Source organism: Fusarium solani (genome assembly GCF_023522795.1).
Source record: "Fusarium solani strain SB1 chromosome Unknown bctg00000002, whole genome shotgun sequence".
NCBI lineage: Eukaryota > Fungi > Ascomycota > Sordariomycetes > Hypocreales > Nectriaceae > Fusarium > Fusarium solani.
Window position 1 is genome coordinate 1,741,706 of NW_027072155.1, and position 17,810 is coordinate 1,759,515.

At 51.0% G+C, this 17,810-nt stretch overlaps 7 protein-coding genes across 7 annotated transcripts; 5 read left to right on the forward strand and 2 right to left on the reverse strand.

Annotated features, from left to right (window-relative positions):
- Positions 1-403: 403 nt before the first annotated feature.
- MRS44_004514 (uncharacterized protein) lies at positions 404-2,440 on the forward strand (the record flags this gene model as incomplete). The annotated part of the gene is made up of 10 exons (XM_046270684.1): positions 404-701; positions 751-937; positions 990-1,162; positions 1,211-1,438; positions 1,492-1,617; positions 1,668-1,783; positions 1,836-1,922; positions 1,976-2,092; positions 2,150-2,234; positions 2,286-2,440. 10 exons carry the CDS (start codon positions 404-406, stop codon positions 2,438-2,440), a joined length of 1,572 nt encoding a protein of 523 aa, XP_046136355.1.
- A 744-nt stretch (positions 2,441-3,184) lies between these two features.
- Positions 3,185-3,903, forward strand: MRS44_004515 (uncharacterized protein; the record flags this gene model as incomplete). The annotated part of the gene is made up of 2 exons (XM_046280928.1): positions 3,185-3,216; positions 3,270-3,903. The coding sequence occupies 2 exons, from the start codon at positions 3,185-3,187 to the stop codon at positions 3,901-3,903; spliced, it is 666 nt and encodes a 221-aa protein (XP_046136354.1).
- A 470-nt stretch (positions 3,904-4,373) lies between these two features.
- Positions 4,374-5,067, forward strand: MRS44_004516 (uncharacterized protein; the record flags this gene model as incomplete). The annotated part of the gene is made up of 2 exons (XM_046273642.1): positions 4,374-4,411; positions 4,467-5,067. 2 exons carry the CDS (start codon positions 4,374-4,376, stop codon positions 5,065-5,067), a joined length of 639 nt encoding a protein of 212 aa, XP_046136353.1.
- Positions 5,068-5,426: 359 nt separating this feature from the next.
- On the reverse strand, positions 5,427-5,865 carry MRS44_004517 (uncharacterized protein; the record flags this gene model as incomplete). The annotated part of the gene is made up of 3 exons (XM_046279394.2): positions 5,427-5,582; positions 5,636-5,746; positions 5,800-5,865. 3 exons carry the CDS (start codon positions 5,863-5,865, stop codon positions 5,427-5,429), a joined length of 333 nt encoding a protein of 110 aa, XP_046136352.1.
- A 451-nt stretch (positions 5,866-6,316) lies between these two features.
- MRS44_004518 (uncharacterized protein) lies at positions 6,317-7,799 on the forward strand (the record flags this gene model as incomplete). Its single annotated transcript, XM_065622232.1, has 5 exons — positions 6,317-6,556; positions 6,668-6,932; positions 6,986-7,278; positions 7,346-7,511; positions 7,597-7,799. The coding sequence occupies 5 exons, from the start codon at positions 6,317-6,319 to the stop codon at positions 7,797-7,799; spliced, it is 1,167 nt and encodes a 388-aa protein (XP_065478304.1).
- A 2,389-nt stretch (positions 7,800-10,188) lies between these two features.
- Positions 10,189-11,586, reverse strand: MRS44_004519 (uncharacterized protein; the record flags this gene model as incomplete). Its single annotated transcript, XM_046279393.2, has 2 exons — positions 10,189-10,742; positions 10,800-11,586. The coding sequence occupies 2 exons, from the start codon at positions 11,584-11,586 to the stop codon at positions 10,189-10,191; spliced, it is 1,341 nt and encodes a 446-aa protein (XP_046136349.1).
- A 1,148-nt stretch (positions 11,587-12,734) lies between these two features.
- Positions 12,735-17,684, forward strand: MRS44_004520 (uncharacterized protein; the record flags this gene model as incomplete). The annotated part of the gene is made up of 8 exons (XM_065622233.1): positions 12,735-13,082; positions 13,145-13,833; positions 14,294-14,355; positions 14,426-15,090; positions 15,141-15,527; positions 15,579-16,077; positions 16,509-16,836; positions 16,889-17,684. 8 exons carry the CDS (start codon positions 12,735-12,737, stop codon positions 17,682-17,684), a joined length of 3,774 nt encoding a protein of 1,257 aa, XP_065478305.1.
- Between the last annotated feature and the right edge of the window lie 126 nt (positions 17,685-17,810).

Below are 17,810 nucleotides of genomic sequence, written 5' to 3' on the forward strand. Positions count from 1 at the left end.
TTATCTCGTGGCGGAGAAATTGACAGGGTCGAAAATAAGGTGTTATCCTCACCCGGAATCACGCAAGATGGCCTAGCGATCCCACAATAGCCAGCTCCGAACATCCGGGGCCCCGTGCATATAGTCGCCGTCCCTTGTCTATTGGTTATCCCACTCTGTATCGATCCATCGCGCGCTACAATAAGGGGCCCAGAAAGTGGGAGGAAAAAATTCAAGAGCGTTGCAGCGAGCTGACGCGATCGCTGGGACCGATGAGTGAATGCTACAACATCTGATGCTAGCTGACGTTAAACCCGAGTTTTTCCCTGTATATATATCTGCAACGTAGCACTGTCTGCCAAACTGTAGTACCGTTCTGAGCAGTCCGCTTAGCTGTGACACGTTGGGAATACATTCTTCAACAATGGCTGAACCCAAGCACGCAGTCGACGCTAATGTCCGCGAGCCAGACACCGACTCGAGCCGATCTTCGCACGAGGATGTCGTTGTCAAGCCCCTCAAGACCTGGAAGGGTTACATCTGGGACACTTGGGAGCTGCCACCTGAGCAGCGGTGGCTTCTGTTCAAGGTCGACGCCTTTGTGTTGACCTTTGCCTCGATCGGTTACTTTTTGAAGAACATCGATCAGACCAACGTCAACAATGCCTTTCTCAGTGGAATGAAGGAGGACTTGAACATGTTTGGCAACGAACTTGTTACGAGTATGTATAAGCAGGACTGGGGCTTCTGACTATCGACTGACTCCCTTAGGCACCTCTATCTGGACCGTCGGCTATGTTATTGGACAACTCCCCTCTAATCTGCTTCTCACCCGTGTTTCCCCTCGCTGGGTCATCCCTTCATTGGAACTTGGTTGGGGTGTGGCAACCATCGCCACCTCGGCAGTCAAATCCTACAAGGCGCTGTACGCCCTTCGATTCCTTGTCGGACTCTTCGAGTAGGCCAATTGCCCCTATATCGCTGTGCGGCGTTGCTGACATTGCACTAAGATCTGGCTTCTACCCTGGTATCCACTACATGCTCGGCTCTTGGTATACTCCACGCGAGATTGGCAAGCGCGCCATGGTCTTCTGGCTCGCTGGCTCCATTGGCAACATGTTCAGTGGTTTCTTGCAGGCAGCTGCGTATACTAACCTCAACGGAGTACATGGACGTGAAGGATGTGAGTTACTGTCTTTCTCATACTGGTACTGTTCTAACCAAGATATAGGGCGCTGGCTGTTCATCATCGACGGCATTATTACTCTCCCTCTCGCCGTGATGGGATACATCTTCTTCCCTAACCTGCCTCAGGATGGCAAGAAGACTTGGTGGGTTACTGAGCGAGAGCGTGTCATCTCTGTTGAGAGAATGAACGCCGTTGGCCGAGCTGGCAAGCAGCCCTGGACAAAGGCCAAGGTCAAGTCTATTCTTTTCAGCTGGCACACTTGGCTTCTGCGTATGTAACCCCCGAAAGGTCAACGAAACGCAGCTAACAAAGACATTATTTAGCCCTCATCTATGTCGTTTGGAACAACGGTTACCCCCAGCCTGCCATGGGATACTGGCTCAAGAGCTTCAATGCTGATCCTCCTCCCGTACCTGGAAGGCACTTTACCGTTCCTCAGATCAACAACCGTGAGACACCAAGCCAATGATCTAGAAAGTTTCAGTGCTGACTCTCTTAGTACCCCTGCCCACGACCGGAATCTTCATCGTCATGGCCTTGCTATGGGGTTGGCTCTCTGACGGTCCTATGAAGGGTCGCCGATATCCTTTCATCTACCTTGGCGCTGTCATCACTGTAAGTATCATCAGACCTGATTTGTGATGGAATAGAAACTGATCGGATATAGATTTCTTTCCATATTGGACTCCTCAAGATGCCCCTATACGGAAACGTCACAAACCGAATGATTGTGTACTGGTTCGCCAACATTGGAGTGAGTTCAGCCTAATCAAAGATTGGAGCTGCCCATATCTAACCTTTCTATAGAGCGGTGCCGGTCCTCTCATTCTTAGTTGGATTAACGAGATTTGCACTGCCGATACCGAGAAGCGAGCTTTGCTTGTTGGCGCGGCCAATGATCTCGCCTATGTCGTGCAGGCAGTGGTATGTTCCTTCGAGATACTAGCCTCAAGGTTATCTCTGACTGACGTGGATTTCCAGGCGCCCAACTTTGTTTGGAAGACGACAGACTTCCCAGCAGCTAGGAAGGGCTACACTTGGTCTATTGTTCTAAATGTCTTGTTGAGTAAGTAACCAACCACAGACATGGCCCATACCCAACTAACCACCAAAACAGTTGTCATCACTGGAACTGTTCAACTTCTCTTGTGGAGGGATCAAAAGAAGGCAAAGAAGGAAGCTCTCAACGCTCCGCCTGAAGTGGTTGAACAAAAGGGAGACGAGAGTGACAACAGCAGGGTTCCTGCCAAGACTGCCGTTGACATAGTTTAGCTACCCCTTTCAGGTTGAGTTACATGAACCGGAGATTGTAAATAGAAGTGATAGATGATAATCGAGTGAGCGGCTGGACCGTGGGCGCTCACCCCTCATCACTGGACACATATAAACTACCTCTATCTTGAAAGCGTGATCCCATGCTGCGCAAAGTAATCGAGGCGTTCAGTTTAATCTGTTGAGATATCTTAGGGCTGAATGAAGCCTCTATTTTATCTACTCGCTCCGTATGTTGAATCGTCATCCAGAATTTTCAGTATATATATCAGTGGTATTTCCACCCTAAAATGGCTTTTGAAGTCGGGTATTTTGGAAGCCAACTGTAGTTCTCGTTGGTCGGTGCAGACAAAGTCAAGATGATGGATCGCCAGGTAGAACGTCTTTTGTTCGTTTCTCGAGGCGGGAAGCGTTTGCCAGGCAGAGTCTTTTCCAAGTCATTGTAGAGGGATGTGCGTATGGGATCGCGGGGCTGGAATCATCGCTGCACACCTGGTTCTGCTCGCGACAGTGAATCACCTTCGGAAACTCGAAAATTCCAAGAGCGATTACGCCGAGTGCAAAATACTTCGCTTCTTCACCCCTTCTCCTCTTTCATCATCCGGCACACAAGCTAATACATCTTCGCAACAAGGTTTGGCCTCTTTTCATATGCATGCCTTACCATCATACTGACCTCGATTCAGCAAGAAACCCAAGTCTCCGAGTAGTCCAGAGCGGCGACTCGCCCATACGAGAGACACCATGGAAGCTGAAGGCACCGGAGATAATTCTTCGTCAGTTGGAGTTCCCTGCCACCCATGAACCGACAGCTGACCAGTGGTGACAGGAGTCGTGTTCAGAGCATGGTGATCGTGACACTTGCTGGACCCAAACACCTTTTCCTTCCCGAAAAGGCCATCAGCAAATACCCAAAGCTAGCGAGCCGGTTCGTTGGCGTGCAGAACGACAAACGGCTCGACCTCACATCTTGGCCGACAGCTGTGGTGCATGTGCTCGTCATTTTCCTATTCACCGGCACATACCAGGACCTCCACGACCTTGACGAGGACGAACTGGAACAGTATGATGAACCTGAAGCTGTTCTCAACCGCGTTCTTCAGACGTACTTGCTGGCCACCGAGTACGGCCTCGACAGGCTCGTCCAGCTAGCCGTTCATGGGTTTGACGTAACGTCAAGCAGCATGTCGCTCCCGAGCGTCCTCCACGTCGTTTGCGGAAGCAACATCACGTTCGACAATCAGCATCTCGAGCTGATGAACAACCTGATCCAGAGAGCTTCACGAATCGGTCGGGAGGTAGAACTGGATGAAGGCCTTGGGACCTACCGATTAGCGCTCAAGAATGATGGGACCGTGTTTGGTGCACTCTTTTCGCAGATTCTGGAACAGAGAGTTAGGATTAGGGACCTCATGCTTGAGAACGAGAGGCTCAATGATCAACTTGATCCAGAGATGGGTTAGAGGTGGCTGGCTTAAATCTGGTTCATTTTTTTTTCGCATTGGGGGCTGGAGGAACTCAAGTTTTTATAGGCATGGCATGAATCAGTGGACTGAAAGATGAAGACGGAACAAGGGTGGATCATGGCGCCTCGAGATCAAAGGCCAGAGAGGGAGGTGTTGCTGAGATATCACATCTCTTTTCACTTCGCAGTGAATCACGAACTGAGCGTACAGGGTTACTTAATCTCAACTCCGGATCATCACCATCATCTTGAATCCTCCACTCTTCCACCGCCCATCCTTTCCTCTTTTCCACCTCATCGCCGAGAAAGATTTTACTCTTGTTGTGCAAGATCTTTTCTGAAGGCTGCCCAGACTTCACCAATCAACTGATTCCGGATCCGGCGCGAAACTTGCAAAGAAACCCTTAAAACAACGACAACGCACCGTAAAAGCGACATCGAATCATTTCAGCGTGACATTCTGACGACATGGCCAACCAACCTGGTGTCGAATCATCCAATGAGTCGTGAGTACATAGCGTGAGTCTTCACCACCCACGAACATGTCGCTAAATCGTCAAGGCAATACTTTGGGCCTGCGTGCCAATTCAAGTTCAGAGGAGGCGCTATCGCGTGGGTGCCTCGAGAAGTGATCGACAAGTATCCAAACTTTGCCGGCTCGGTCTACACGCAACAGCCAATCGGTCAACCCATCAAGTTCGACGTGACGGGAAGAGTGGGACACACGATCGTGCACTCTCTCTTCACCGGGACCTATCAAACTTTGCCACCCCCTGTGGATGAGAAAGCCAAGGAGCCCAGTGGTGCATTCATTGAAGCTCTCGAAGTTTACCAACAAGCCGAAATTTACGGCCTCGAAGACCTCGCTGAGCTGGCTACCGAGGAGATTGCTCGACAAGGCAAGGGCGAAAGCTTTGCTAGCATCGTCAAGGGGGTGTGTGGCGTGGATGAGATGTGGGAAGGCGACAAAATCTGGCTGGGTGATTACCTGGCTAGCCGAGCAACCATGACCCACGAGGAGGTAACTGAAGAGGATATCCAAAAGCTTCAATTCATTAATCAAGCCCACCCACTTGTCGACATTCTTCTTGAAGCCAACATGAAGCTCAAGTTTCAGCTTCAGCAAGCTGAGGAAGAGCTGAGTGAGGCTTCAAGCATGTAGTAAAAAAGCTCTTCGAAGCAGCTTGGGTTGAGGGGCCTCTGAGGCTTGAGTATGAACGATGACACCAACAACCCTACCTATTGGGTGTGGTTAGCACGGGAGGATGGAGGACGGAGATGAAAGATGCGTGGACACTACGCGTGATGGGATGCGGAACTAAAACGGTGATTTGATTCAACGAGGATATGCAGATATGAGAGATGAATGAATTTTTTGAGATTTTTAAGCCGTGCCAAGTTTGCCCTAGTGATGGCCTCATGCCCTGGAAGTGGCAATTCTGCCTTGTTGTGGCGGAAGTCAATCAACAATACCTAGCCACGTGCAATCCTCCTTCTAATGGGGAAAGGCGAGGTAAGGCATCAGTACACACCATCGTTGAAGTCAACGACAATTGCCTTCTCAATCAGCCCGTCCAGGCTCTTGATGAAAGCTTGGTGTGCAGGATCCGTCTTGACGTAGTAATCTCGATCCTCCACAGAACTGAACTCGGCCACAAATCCATGGGTAATACCATTCTATTACGGTCAATATTTTTCGTGAGCTCAGATGTATGGGGAGGGCAGCTCACCTGTAGTCCCTCTGGGGAGTTATCCTGGCCGCCCTTCAGTGAGCTGATGTAAACCGTGTTGGTCGTTGGGTGGATGCAGTTGTCCTTGAGCGCTAGGAAGCGGGCACAAGCCTGAAATGAAGTGAGATTGTGCACATTGCTGAATATGATTTACAAGTGCGCACCGCTTTGATGTCATCGGGCTTGGCATCGGCTTTGAACTGGAAGAGCACTGTATGCGTGACACTCATGCTTGCTGGACCGGACAAACGAGACACTGAAAAGGCCAATGACAGGGAATAGAGTTGCCTAAACAAAAGAACAGCTTCAATTGGCTGATGATGACAAGATTGAGTGTAGAGCTGAGCGAATATGGTTGATGTCGGAGGGAGATAATCTTCCCCGCTCGGCATCACGTGGAACCATGTGGGCTTCAAGACACATTGCACTGCAGCTGAAGCGTCATTCATAAAAGAACTCTGAAAGCGACAAGTGTGATTAATGAGCTGAAAATGATATTTCCCATCTTGACGTCAGGGGGTATCTGAAGACGAGACTACTCTGACTGGGCTGATTCCTTCAAGGCTCAAGAAGTTGCCATTTTGGCACAAAGTCATGTTCCCAAAGATGGTTGTGAGGCGGCCCTTCCGCGCATCGAAATCATCCCCTTTTGTCCCCTGTTCGATCATGCCACGGTCCGTCATGGCCTCGCGACAATTTTCTAGTCCATCCACGCCTTCGCGACCGCGCGAGTTTCCGTCTAGTGGATTCGAGGTTATAGACCCGTCTCAAAAGGTGGAGGAGGAGAGATTGCCCTTCTACAAACTGGAGGACTACTATCCCATGCAGATCGGTCAGGTCCTTGAAAACCGCTATCACGTAGTAGCAAAGCTGGGCTACGGCATAAGTTCCACTGTGTGGCTGTCTAGAGATCTGATGTACGTTTGTTTTGCCTTCAATAAGACGCAATAGTTACTGACTATCTATAATTCTGTCAGAAATCAAAAGTATTGAGTGCTCAAGGTTCATATAAACACTATCCAACGTAACCAGGAGCTAAATGTTTATCGTCGCCTCTCTGGCTTGACCATGGATCATCCTGGTCGTGGATACGTGCGGCAATTCCATGATTCGTTCGAGTTGAAAGGTCCTCATGGTGAACACGAAGTTTTTGTCATGACGCCCTTAGGCATGAGTCTGAGGACTTTGCAGGAGCTGCAAAAAGATCACGTCTTCCAACAGAGTCTTGCCACAACAGCTCTCAGCCAAGCGTTGCTGGGGTTGAGCTACCTCCATGAAGCAGACGTGATCCATACTGGTGAGTATCTAGACCTCACACACGGCGCTATTATCTAACCTGCGAGAAACAAGACCTCCATTCGGACAATTTGCTTGTTGCTATCACGGACGACGGGATTCTCTCCACAGTGGAAGAGAATGAGATACAAAAACCTTCGGCACGAAAGGTGATAGATGATGCCATCATTTACGTGTCTCAATACATGCTGGGGGGTGCCGGTCCGCTCACAATCTGTGACTTGGGACAAGCCCGCATTGGTAGGGTGCACCGCGGGAATGCCATGCCGATGGTTTATCGGGCACCCGAAGTTATTCTCGGTATGACGTGGGGGAATGCCGTGGATGTCTGGAGCACGGGACTACTGGTATGAACTCGCCCCTTTAAGCTCCCCTCGTTCTTTTTCTGACGCGATTCGGGGTTCACTGTCTTAGGCCTGGGATCTTCTTGAGAAAGAGAGCCTCTTCCGTGTGTACGACCGTGACTCCCAGGAGCAGAACGATGCCCACCACGTCGCAGCCCTGACGGCCCTTCTTGGCCCGCCACCGCCTGAATTTCTCAAGAGGTCAGAGAAGACAGGCAAATACTGGAATGAAGATGGTCAGTACCAAAAAGGAAGCAAGTACTGGGTTCTCCCTGCATTGCACCCGCCTACTCGTTTAATCGCTTCTGACCGAGTATCCAGGTCAATGGCATGGCCCTGTGCCCTTGCCACCAGAGAAGAAGCTGGAAGCTCTTATTCACAATGTGGCAGGAGAAGACAAGGAGGTGTTTATCAACTTTCTTGAGTGCGTATTAACCTGGCTTCCCGAGGATCGACTCACATCCCTGGAAGCCTACTTCCACCCTTGGGTGAGAGGCGAGAAGGTCTCTCAAGGTGAAGATTAGCAAGGAAATTTCAAGAAATGAATTTTGGAACACAATAGACCGCTATGCTAGCTGCAAGAGTGAAAGGTACCTTCAACTGGTTCCAAGGCAATAGGACCTTATCAGCTGCTTCACAGACTTCCATCTCGCAATAGGTATTTCCTAAAGAGCGTTGATAGCATCCAAATAGACAATTATTAGCAGTTGACTAGGCATCGCTGAATGTGAGAGGAGTGAGATTTCTTACTCCTACGGAGCAACCATGCTTGCGAGAACAACATTTGAGCTTGAGGCAAGATAGAGAGGGATATTTGAGAAAGAATAAAGAGAAGGAAATGGCCACATATATCTACTTAACTACTCTCTTATGTCGTGGGCGCTTGGGAAATAGAGATGCAAGCGGCAAGGCTACATAGATTAGGGAGTGCAAGAGACACCACAACGATAAAGAAGATCTAACTCTTCTTAAAACTTGTAAGGAAAATTATATAAATATGCTAAAATAATATCTTAATATAATTAAGATAGTAGACTTTTGTTTTATTATATCTTGCAGCTGCCTCTACCCAGGGAAGGATAAGCTGTGTATCGTTTTTCTTGACCCGCGTAAAGGCCCAACATCCATGTATTTACAATAAGCGCCCTGAAGCAGCCCCATGCAGGTCAAAAACCGATCATGGAGTGCCGGCACGTTTCATCTTGTGGGGGGATGCGATGGTGCATACCCCTCATGCATGTGTCTCGGTCGCAGGAGGCCAGTCTGCGGGCCTTGATAGTGGTCTCCAGGGATTTCATGGCCGCCAAGCCCCGGGAACCAGTCCAGTGGTAATCTTGGATATGCGATTTTGGGGATCGCTCCTATTCCGGACAGGAAGAGGCCCTTAGCAATGTCATCGACATCGGGCTTTTGGCATCTTCATTGGCCAGTTGCAGCTTTACAGGCTTGAGTTTGTCATAGATGAGTAGCTAAAGATGCATTATCTCGGCATAGTTGACGTATTAATCAAACATGCCCACCTCTGAACAAGGATCATTTATTCGTCAGCATATTCATCGAGACAGAGTTGAACAGTTAGAAACGCGATAAACTGCCTTTGACTGCAGATCTTGAGTAGCCAAGTTGATAGAACAGGTCAGTACACAAGGGCATGAGCTTATCAGCCCTTCTTCGCGTTAATAGCTAGGAGCTGCTATTTCAGTAGCTCTCCCTTGCAACGCTGCCCTGCCCTCTTCCCTGGTGGAACCTTGGACACTCCGGAGACCAAAAACAGTAGATAAAAACCCAGAAATAATCATAATTGGAACAACAGCAAAAAGAAAGAGAACCAAAACCAATAGCAGAGACGCAGGACTTGACAAGACGGCGCAGAAAGGTTTCCAGATTGGCCGGTAAATCAGAGCCACAAAGAGTGAGACAGGCCACCGTATCCATGTCCGCTCATCCTCAACAAACGGCACCTCTTCAGAATCGCGTTGAGCTTCAGCCGAGGATCCCGCTTCTTCTTGATCACAATTAGCGCTCCCTTCTCCTCTGCAGACAAAGGAATGAGACCGTACGCACCGGCATCGGGCCTCAGCCGTTGAGGACGACCACCAACTGCCCTGGTGCTGCCCTTTGCTCTGATCATGGCGTCTGCATCGCTTTCCAAGACGGAGGATGATGGGGATCGGCTGTGGGTTGATGAGGAGATGGTTTTCCGAGGCTGTGGGAGGATATGGAGGCGTGACCTCTCTCCGTTGGGGGAGAATCTGCCTTCTGGTCAGCCTTGATCTAGGGCGGCCACTCAACGTTGGCGTAAGACATGCCGGCCCGCCATATCATCCGGGGACGTCAACATCTCATTGTCTCACCTTGCATTCCCACCAGCGCGGCCAACCGCAGGTTTGAAAGGTTGGAGACGGTTGAGCTTGGTTTTAGAGGAGGTGATGTGACCAACAATCTCCATTTCCTGTCGTGACGGCTCGAGCTGGTCTCTACCGTGTACAAGTCTACTTGCGCCATGGGAGTTTAAGGTTTCTTTTATGCATACACCCAGAGGCAATTCTTCTCCAAGGTGACAATGGAAATGACAATGGAAATGTTGTGGTGCCATCACCATCTTGCAAATGACACTTGTGCCTCCAGTTGGGCTCGGTTTTGAGGTAGTAAATCAAGCACAAATCAGGCATATAGGTAAAGACACAAACACGATCTGAGCATTGACAATAGGTAGACTCTGAGATTACACTAATGACAACTATGTAACTAGGAGGCTGGATACAGCAAGACATCGCAGGATTACGCCAGACATGTCCAAAATACAATGCCACTCAAGGGCAAACAACTTCTCACAAATACAAAAGACTTTCCGCAGCAATCTTCAAACGCCATCCCTCTTGCAAAAATCACAAACTTAGGTCCAACATCCAATCAGCGTCTGTAGTAGTACTCAGGGGGCCGGCTACCGCTTGTCGGCTGAGTGTATGAAGGTTGGCTTGGTGCTGATGATCGGGGTGCAAAGGGGTTAGGGTATGATCGATCCGACCGCGTTGACTGGGGATTGGAGGATCGACTTGGTTCCCCGGTTTGGGAGCTGTAGGCTCTACCTGACCCTCCTGCTGCAGGGGGATAAGCCTGACTGGGTCTTGACGACTGAGAGGCGTACCCTCGACCAGATCCTCCCGCTGGAGGGTTATAGGCCTGACTGGGTCTTCCTGGTTGAGATGCATAACCTCTGCCCGAACCACCTGTTTGGGAGTTGGTACTCTGGCCGGGAATTCTGGAGTGGCCCTGAGACCCGGAAGGAGGCATTCGGTAGCGCATGTTTGCACTCCAATGATCCGGGGCTGGCGAGTTTGCCGGCGGAGCACGGTTCTGCCTCCTCCTCGTGCGCAGCTTCGTCGTCTCAGAGCAGTTGGCCCGTGTGAGAGCCGCACGTGTCGTAAAGACAGCCTCACTGGAGCGGCGGATCGGAAACGTAAATACTGGGAAGAGGAGCCGTTAGGGGAGCACACGCAAGAGCTGAGAAGATGGAAACTTACCCTGATTTGCGAATTCGTTCATATAGCCCAGTGAGACGGCATAGCCTGTGGCGTCCCGGTCCCCATTCTCGAAGAAATAGGCAGTGCCCGTCTGCCGAACATTCATAGGGTCATCATTGAAGGACCAGAACTCGACAACACCGCCAAAAAGAATATGTTCCCAGTACCGACCCGCTTCGCCAGCTTCCGAGTCACCGTATCGGAGCAAGCTGACCTCTGGAGGGGTGAGCGGGTTAGGGTCTCCAGTGATGAATCCCGTCAGGAGATGAACAATCTCATGGGCAATGCTGAGGCCCATCTGAAACTTGAACCGGATGTAGCTGTCACCAGCCATCTGTGGCAACTGCTGATGTGCATACACCATATTGTCGATGAGGGCGCTGCTGAGAGAGATCCTCCCTCCAAGACCAGCATCATAGTCTCGCATATTGTCACCCCAGTCGAGCCTCTGGGCCTCAGCCTCGCCACCGACTTCATCGTGGATAAATATGGCAGGGAAGTCAAAGCGCATGGAAGTAAGAAACCTGTTTATCCAGGCGGGCATATCTTTTAGTGATCCCTTGTAAATGTCACGACGAGGTGGCTGTTCGCTCCGGCCCTCTTCGATGATGGCCCTAGCAACTCTGGCTAGACTTTGCCTTCCCTCGGGAGTTTCCAGGATAGACAGCCCCATGTGGACCGAGGCTTCGACGATTTTGTATCTAGTCGAAGTTGAGGGGAGAGGCTCGACCCCGTCGAACCAGCGACCAGGGCGGATTTGAAGGTCCAAGACTCTGCTCTGGGACATGTTGGATATGATTGAACGACTTTCTGGGTTGCGAGTATTGGTGGAAAATGGCGAAAATTCTTGGACAGAAACTGGAAAACGGCCTTGATTGTTTCTAGAGAGTTGTCAACGGAGCTCGTAGCGCGCCGCATGCTGTTAGTCGAACGCATACATTTGTTGAAGAACGTGATATGTGGGAATCTGCCAGCAGATTGAACTGGGGAGCTTTGCAAAAGGGAAAGTCAGAAATGGGATAATGTGAAGTTTGGATAACCAGAAAAGAACACAGGTGAGAGAAACGGCTGTTGGAGTGATCTGAGCTGTATTGGAATCTTAGCCTGGTTTAACAGAAGACTTGGCCATGTCTTATACTTGCCCACTTCATCGTTCTCCTGGACCAAAGCCCCTCTCAAGTCAATATGAGTCGGCGCCAGCGTGAGGAACAAGGATGGATTTCCTGTTGTAAGCCTCAGCGGCACCAGAGGCAACTTGGATGGTGCCCTATTCCTGAAAGCGGAGCATCAAGACCATCAACCAGGCCCAACGCATGAGATGATAACCTGAACCCGAAACAGATCAGGACCAACAGACTGTATTTCCATTATACCAACACTCCAAGGTAACTAGTATTCTCAAAAAAGGAAGGCCGAGGTGGAATTTCCTTGCGCCATTCTCGGGAAAAGAATCACCGTCTTGTTGGTTGCAACCGCCCAGGGCCTGCTTAGCCTTTATGGGGCCTATCAGCTGGCCAAGCATGGGCCTGGACCTGGACGACCGAAGAGGAGCAGGCCAATGAGCCCCACGGTTTCATTTTCTAGCATGAACCATGTCGCTTTTCAAATACGAGGGAGAGTATGGTGGCCTGGCCTCCTGGCTGATAGGAGGGAAGCCAGCGCGCTTACAGCGCGGCGGGTCTTGTAAGCTACCTGATCCCATTGGCCCGCGCCCCGCCCCCGCTATTGTCGGCGCTTGAGGTATCGCACGTGCATGACGATGGTCCTTGGGTCCAGGTAGGCGGCCGCAGCGCGCAGTGCGCTAATTTTTGGCGCCCTGAGCTGGGGAGACGCGCACCGTCTTCTTCCTGCGACAATCTAGCTCGAAACACCACCCCCATCATCCCCAATTCCCAAAATCAGCGTCTTCCCTTGAGACTTCAGATTGCAGAAATCATGTCTTTAGAGCACTCAGAAACCTCATCGGCTGGGGCTCAATCTCCCTCGATCACGGATGACAGCCAGATCAGGAGCCTTTCCATCAATATCCTTGATGGCGACCATCATGATCTCTTCACCCGCGCCATCACCAGAATTCTTTCCACAGGGGTTGCCGAGCTGACATATGCACAAATAATTGATGGCCTTCCCCTGACCCAGGTCATATACGAGTCGAGGGGTGGAAAACTGCCCAAAGGCCATCCTCTCCACAGCGCTCACCAGGAGCTATGTCCAGGTATGCTGGACAAGGCGCGACAGTTCCGTGAGGCATTTGACCCTGAAATTCTCAGTATGGACTCTAGGGTTAGCTGAAAATTCTCGCGTGTCGTGTTTCTGTTAGGCGAGCTGACTTTTGTGCTTGACAGCTGCTCTTTGCGTACCAAGCTGCCGCTCCGGGGTCAAGAGCATTCAATATCCGACTTATTGAGTTGATGGCTGTTGCGGTTCACCAAATCGCAGTGATGCTATTCAATCTCGGCACGAGTCTGCACAAAGACGACGGCATCACGGAATGGGCGCCGCCAAAGTCCAACAGGCTGTACTGGGACCACAACCCAGACGGGCCACTTCCCACCCTCTTCAAGCACCCATGGTACGTTGACTACGATCAGTATCCCAACGGGGCTGCGGACATGGCAGGTTACTGGGCCGAGTCCCGCATCCTTGGGGGCGTTGTCGTGTTTGATCGGCGCAGACAGTCACCAGACTTTGACCCATATGCTGTCTACTTGCACCCGAACCGAACAAATGTCACATACCGGATTTATGAGCTTCTTCCTGAGCAGAAGCAAGCCTTGATCGAATTTTTGACTGCTGATGCAGCCCCGCCGGAAAGCCCCCTCCCGATCTTGGGCCACGACATGAACCGTAATCGCGTGGATCCGGAGGAGCCCATAGAGGAGACGGGTATTTACAGGGACCTGTGGGAACGCAAAGAGTTACCTCTGGATGCGCCTGATGCGGCTAGAATGAGGGATGTGTGGGATGCGCTCGATTTTCCAACACAGGCTGATAAAGCCGCCTCTAAGAGACGGGCGATTGAACGGAGAGATAGGTATCTTCTTGGTGATGACGGAGACGTGTAGTAGAACGTGATGCGTTATGATCAGTGTAGTGATAATTGACAACTGATCTTCTGTGTCAACGCATGTCATTTAAGGTTCCTTGAAAGGTTAAATCCAAGGACTTTGAGCTACAAAATCAACGTTTCTCCCACCTAGAGCCCATTAAGCCTTGCGTGGCTTACACCAGGCCGCGTGTTTGGCTAAGAGTTTCACCGTGTTTCTTCAGCAAGCTCCTGAGTTGCATATGTGGCAGTGTTTACGGCCGAATTAAAGCCCTAGGAGTGATGTATAGGAACCCCATCTCGCCCTTGTTCATTCTATTTCCCTACGCCTCCCACGACCCATTATTGAGCACCTTCGTCACTTACCGCGCAGCCTCACGACAAGCGCCATGGAGCAAGGAGTCATCCCGGTCAACCCAATGAGGGGACTCTTGCTTCAACGTTTTAGGCCTCGTACATGTGGTATATGCCATGGGGCGTTTCGGCCTTCGCTCGACAAGATCGTTGTTCGTAGGTGACCGTCACAAGACGCCCCTCCCCCCGCGCGTGGATCATATTTATCTTGCTGACTTTTGTATAGTCTACTGTAAGAAGTATCCGGTTGGCCCCTGGAAGATGGAAGTAATGGAGACCGACAGTGTGCCGGGAACCAAGAATGGATCCTATCTCTATCATTATAGATCCCCTTGTGTCAAGGTCCATGAGCACTGTTACGAGTGTCTAACCCCTCTCAAGTCTCCAGATAAACGGCGGAAGTTCGTTGGAAGAGTTGTGAGCTCGCTCATGGTCGGCGTAAACGATCCGGACGCTCGTGTTCCTAGTCCGTGGGGATTTTCTCCCGATGTCCTACGCGTGGTGTCCAAAAAGCTCAACCTTCCTGGTCTGGCGAGGCTCCCCGTAGAGATTTTGGTCATGATTCACAGACACTCGAGCGACGCGCCACTGTGGTGTCTTGCAAGAGCGGTGGACCTCATGATCGAGCTGTCTTCGATGCCGCAGGGAATTGAGATGGACTGGTTTAGACTAGTTGATATTGGGTCCTGGACTCGCGGAGATGAGGCCCCCAGGCTTAACCAAGGACCCAAAAACTACACCCGGATCACCCTAGACCACCATGGCATTCGCAAGGTGGAGGCTCTGGACGACCACCCAGAACCACTGAGCGAAAAGAGAAGCGACACGACGAGGTTTATTATTGCTGAGCGAGAGAGAATAAAAGATCTGGATGTCGACATCTATTTCAAGGTATTGTACAGGTTGGGAAGAAACCGTAACCTCGAGCTGATGATGGACAGAACGGCCTTGCATGGCTCGCAACTGAGACGTATGCACGGTTCGCAATGTGGGATACTCCAACGCCGCCCAAAGTCCTTGAAGTTCTTGTACCTCCTTCAAGATGCTTCAAACTTGAGTCGTGCGCCATGTCTCGGCCTATCAAGTATCCGTCGCATCCAAAGACCATTGACCTTGACTCCTGCACTGGCCTGACATTTTTATATAGCGGCTTCTCCCCGGAGGCCCCGCTGGCTATCCATGCCCATACCAGAACTTCCCCAGGCCTTCTGAAAAAGCCTCCGGTTGATGTTTTGGCAATTTACGTGCCGCTGCCACCTGGTGAGAGGATTCTATCAATGTCTATCCTGTGCGGTGATTACAAAGGCACAGGCTGTTTTAGTCTCATGGTGAGCTGATGAACGTATCTTGAAGTTATGGGATTTCTAAATGCAAAATAGTTCGAGACAAAACTGGCTGGGATTTTCCATGTTGGGCTTCAGCAGAGGCTCCCGTCTGAGAAGCACAGCAAGTCGCCCAAAGCGCTCATTTATGACCAAAGGACAAAGAGCCATGAGCCTAGGATTTCTATTTACCCCATGGGTGAAGGAACGTTACCTCATATATTCTACCGGCGAAGCCAAGACTGGTTAAACCGCTGTATAGGCATGTTATGGTCATGGGCCCCCTTGGAGAACATGACCCGCGTTGATGTATATCACTCCCAGAGCGGTATTCTCCGGGGGATGCACATTTATTATGAGAATGGAGCGCAGAGGACGGTTGGAGAGTGTTGTATTGGTTTTCAGCCATACAAGAGCTGGTTGAAGCCGTCAACTCTGTACTGGAGCCAACCAGGCACTAGCTCCTGGGTTCATGTGGTGTTTGATGACGTTCCGACAGGAGGAGATTCGGAAAAGGAGTGGAACCGAGCTGATCTAGTTGGAGAGGTGCATATTTGTTCGTCTGACTATCACCAATATTTCAAAGTGCTGCCAGCCGGAAGTTGGCTCGGGAAGTGATGGGGAAAAGGCAGGGGCCTCCCTGGATATGCTCTAATGCAGTTAGTCACTAGATTCTACTCTCTTCAGAATGCTTTTCTTATCAATCTTATCAAAACATGTTTGGAACAGGTGCGTTGTATGGGGTAGAGGAGTGGTACCAAGGACGTCACGTCTCGGCAGTGCTGACAAGTGACGGGCACTTGTTAGCAGTTTTCTCCGCCTTTCACCACTGCATGATGTTTGTACCTCCATCTGAGCAGACAAAAGCCATTCTGAGCTAAAGACGGTGCCGATTCTATTGTTGCTCAAGAAACGTCAGGTGCGATTTGTACGACTTGACCTCGAGCTGAAGCGGGGTGCAGAGACACACTGCGCCGATTACCTAAGGGGAACGACACTTTTGCTGCTTCACCTTTTCACCTTTTCACCTCTTCACCTCTTCACCTCATCTACTTCTGCCTCTGAGGTTTCCATCCTCTAGCCCTGGGCAAACCTCTTCTCTCCTCTACTCCATCCACCACTTTCTCACCATGGGCCAGGACTGGAAGCTGATCAACATCGACAAGAAGCGCCAGCTTCGCCACATCGGCCAGCCCAAGCTTTTGGAGATCCTCAAAAGCACTTCGGGCGAACAGCTGGTTGGACTTCTGGCCAATCCCTCGTGGCTGAGATTTCAGATTCCCGCCGAGAAAGCCATTCCCGCGAAGAACAAAAAGTGCGTTTGACCCTTTCCCCCGTCGGCCACAATATTGACCTCAGTACGCAAGTCACGACTCGCCTCTCGTCAATCTCCCTCAAAACGTCATCGACTTGATAGTTGCCCTCCTCTACGAATGCCGACACGATGCCGACCTCATCTGCCTTTCCGTCACCTGCAGCTACTTCTTCCGACTTATCGCCCACCTGATTCAGGCAGCCATCTCGGAGGACATCGGGCAGTGGGCTGGCGACCGACTCATTCTCATCAGCGAAAGGGCTGTCGGCTACCCTCCCGAGATTGCGACCGTCTTGGAGAGGTTCCAGTGGGACAGCGATGGATCCAACCCGCTATATGGAATGGGCGAACAGGCCGTGGCCGAGGGTCACCACTCGACCTTGGCATCCCTCGTCAAGGAACAGCCATTCGAGGTATGGGGCAGAGCACTCGATAATGTGCGTGAGCGACTGGACCAGAAGCAGGAGGTTTCGTTGCCGTTCAAGCGTTTAATGAAACTCCTGATGCACAACCCCCACTTCCCAAGCAGCCACCGACCAGCCGTGCTCCGCAACCTCACGACCAAGCAGTTCATCAGCGACGACGCTCTCGCCCGGTCCAACTTTTCCTACAGCCTTGGAGAGGTGCTGCTGTGCTACATCACTTGGGGAGAGGAGACTGCCCAAGACGAACGGGTGAGGCTGCCCATGAAGGGGGAGTGGGCCGGTCATCGGTTCGACATCACTACGAGGGAGAAGGTGAGCGGGTGGGAGGACGTGAGCCAGCAGGTCATCAAGAGAATGATGATGGCGACTAGAGAGGAGAGGAAGACTGGCAGACGGGTAGACGGGAAGATTTGGGGAATCTAGATGTCACAGGTCAGCTCCACGTTGTTCTTCAGAGGGAACTCCGTTCGAGAGATACAGAGTAGAGTTTCTCTGCCATGTTTTCGGCCATGCCACGATTGCAAAATACCCTCAGCAAGCTAGCGTCGT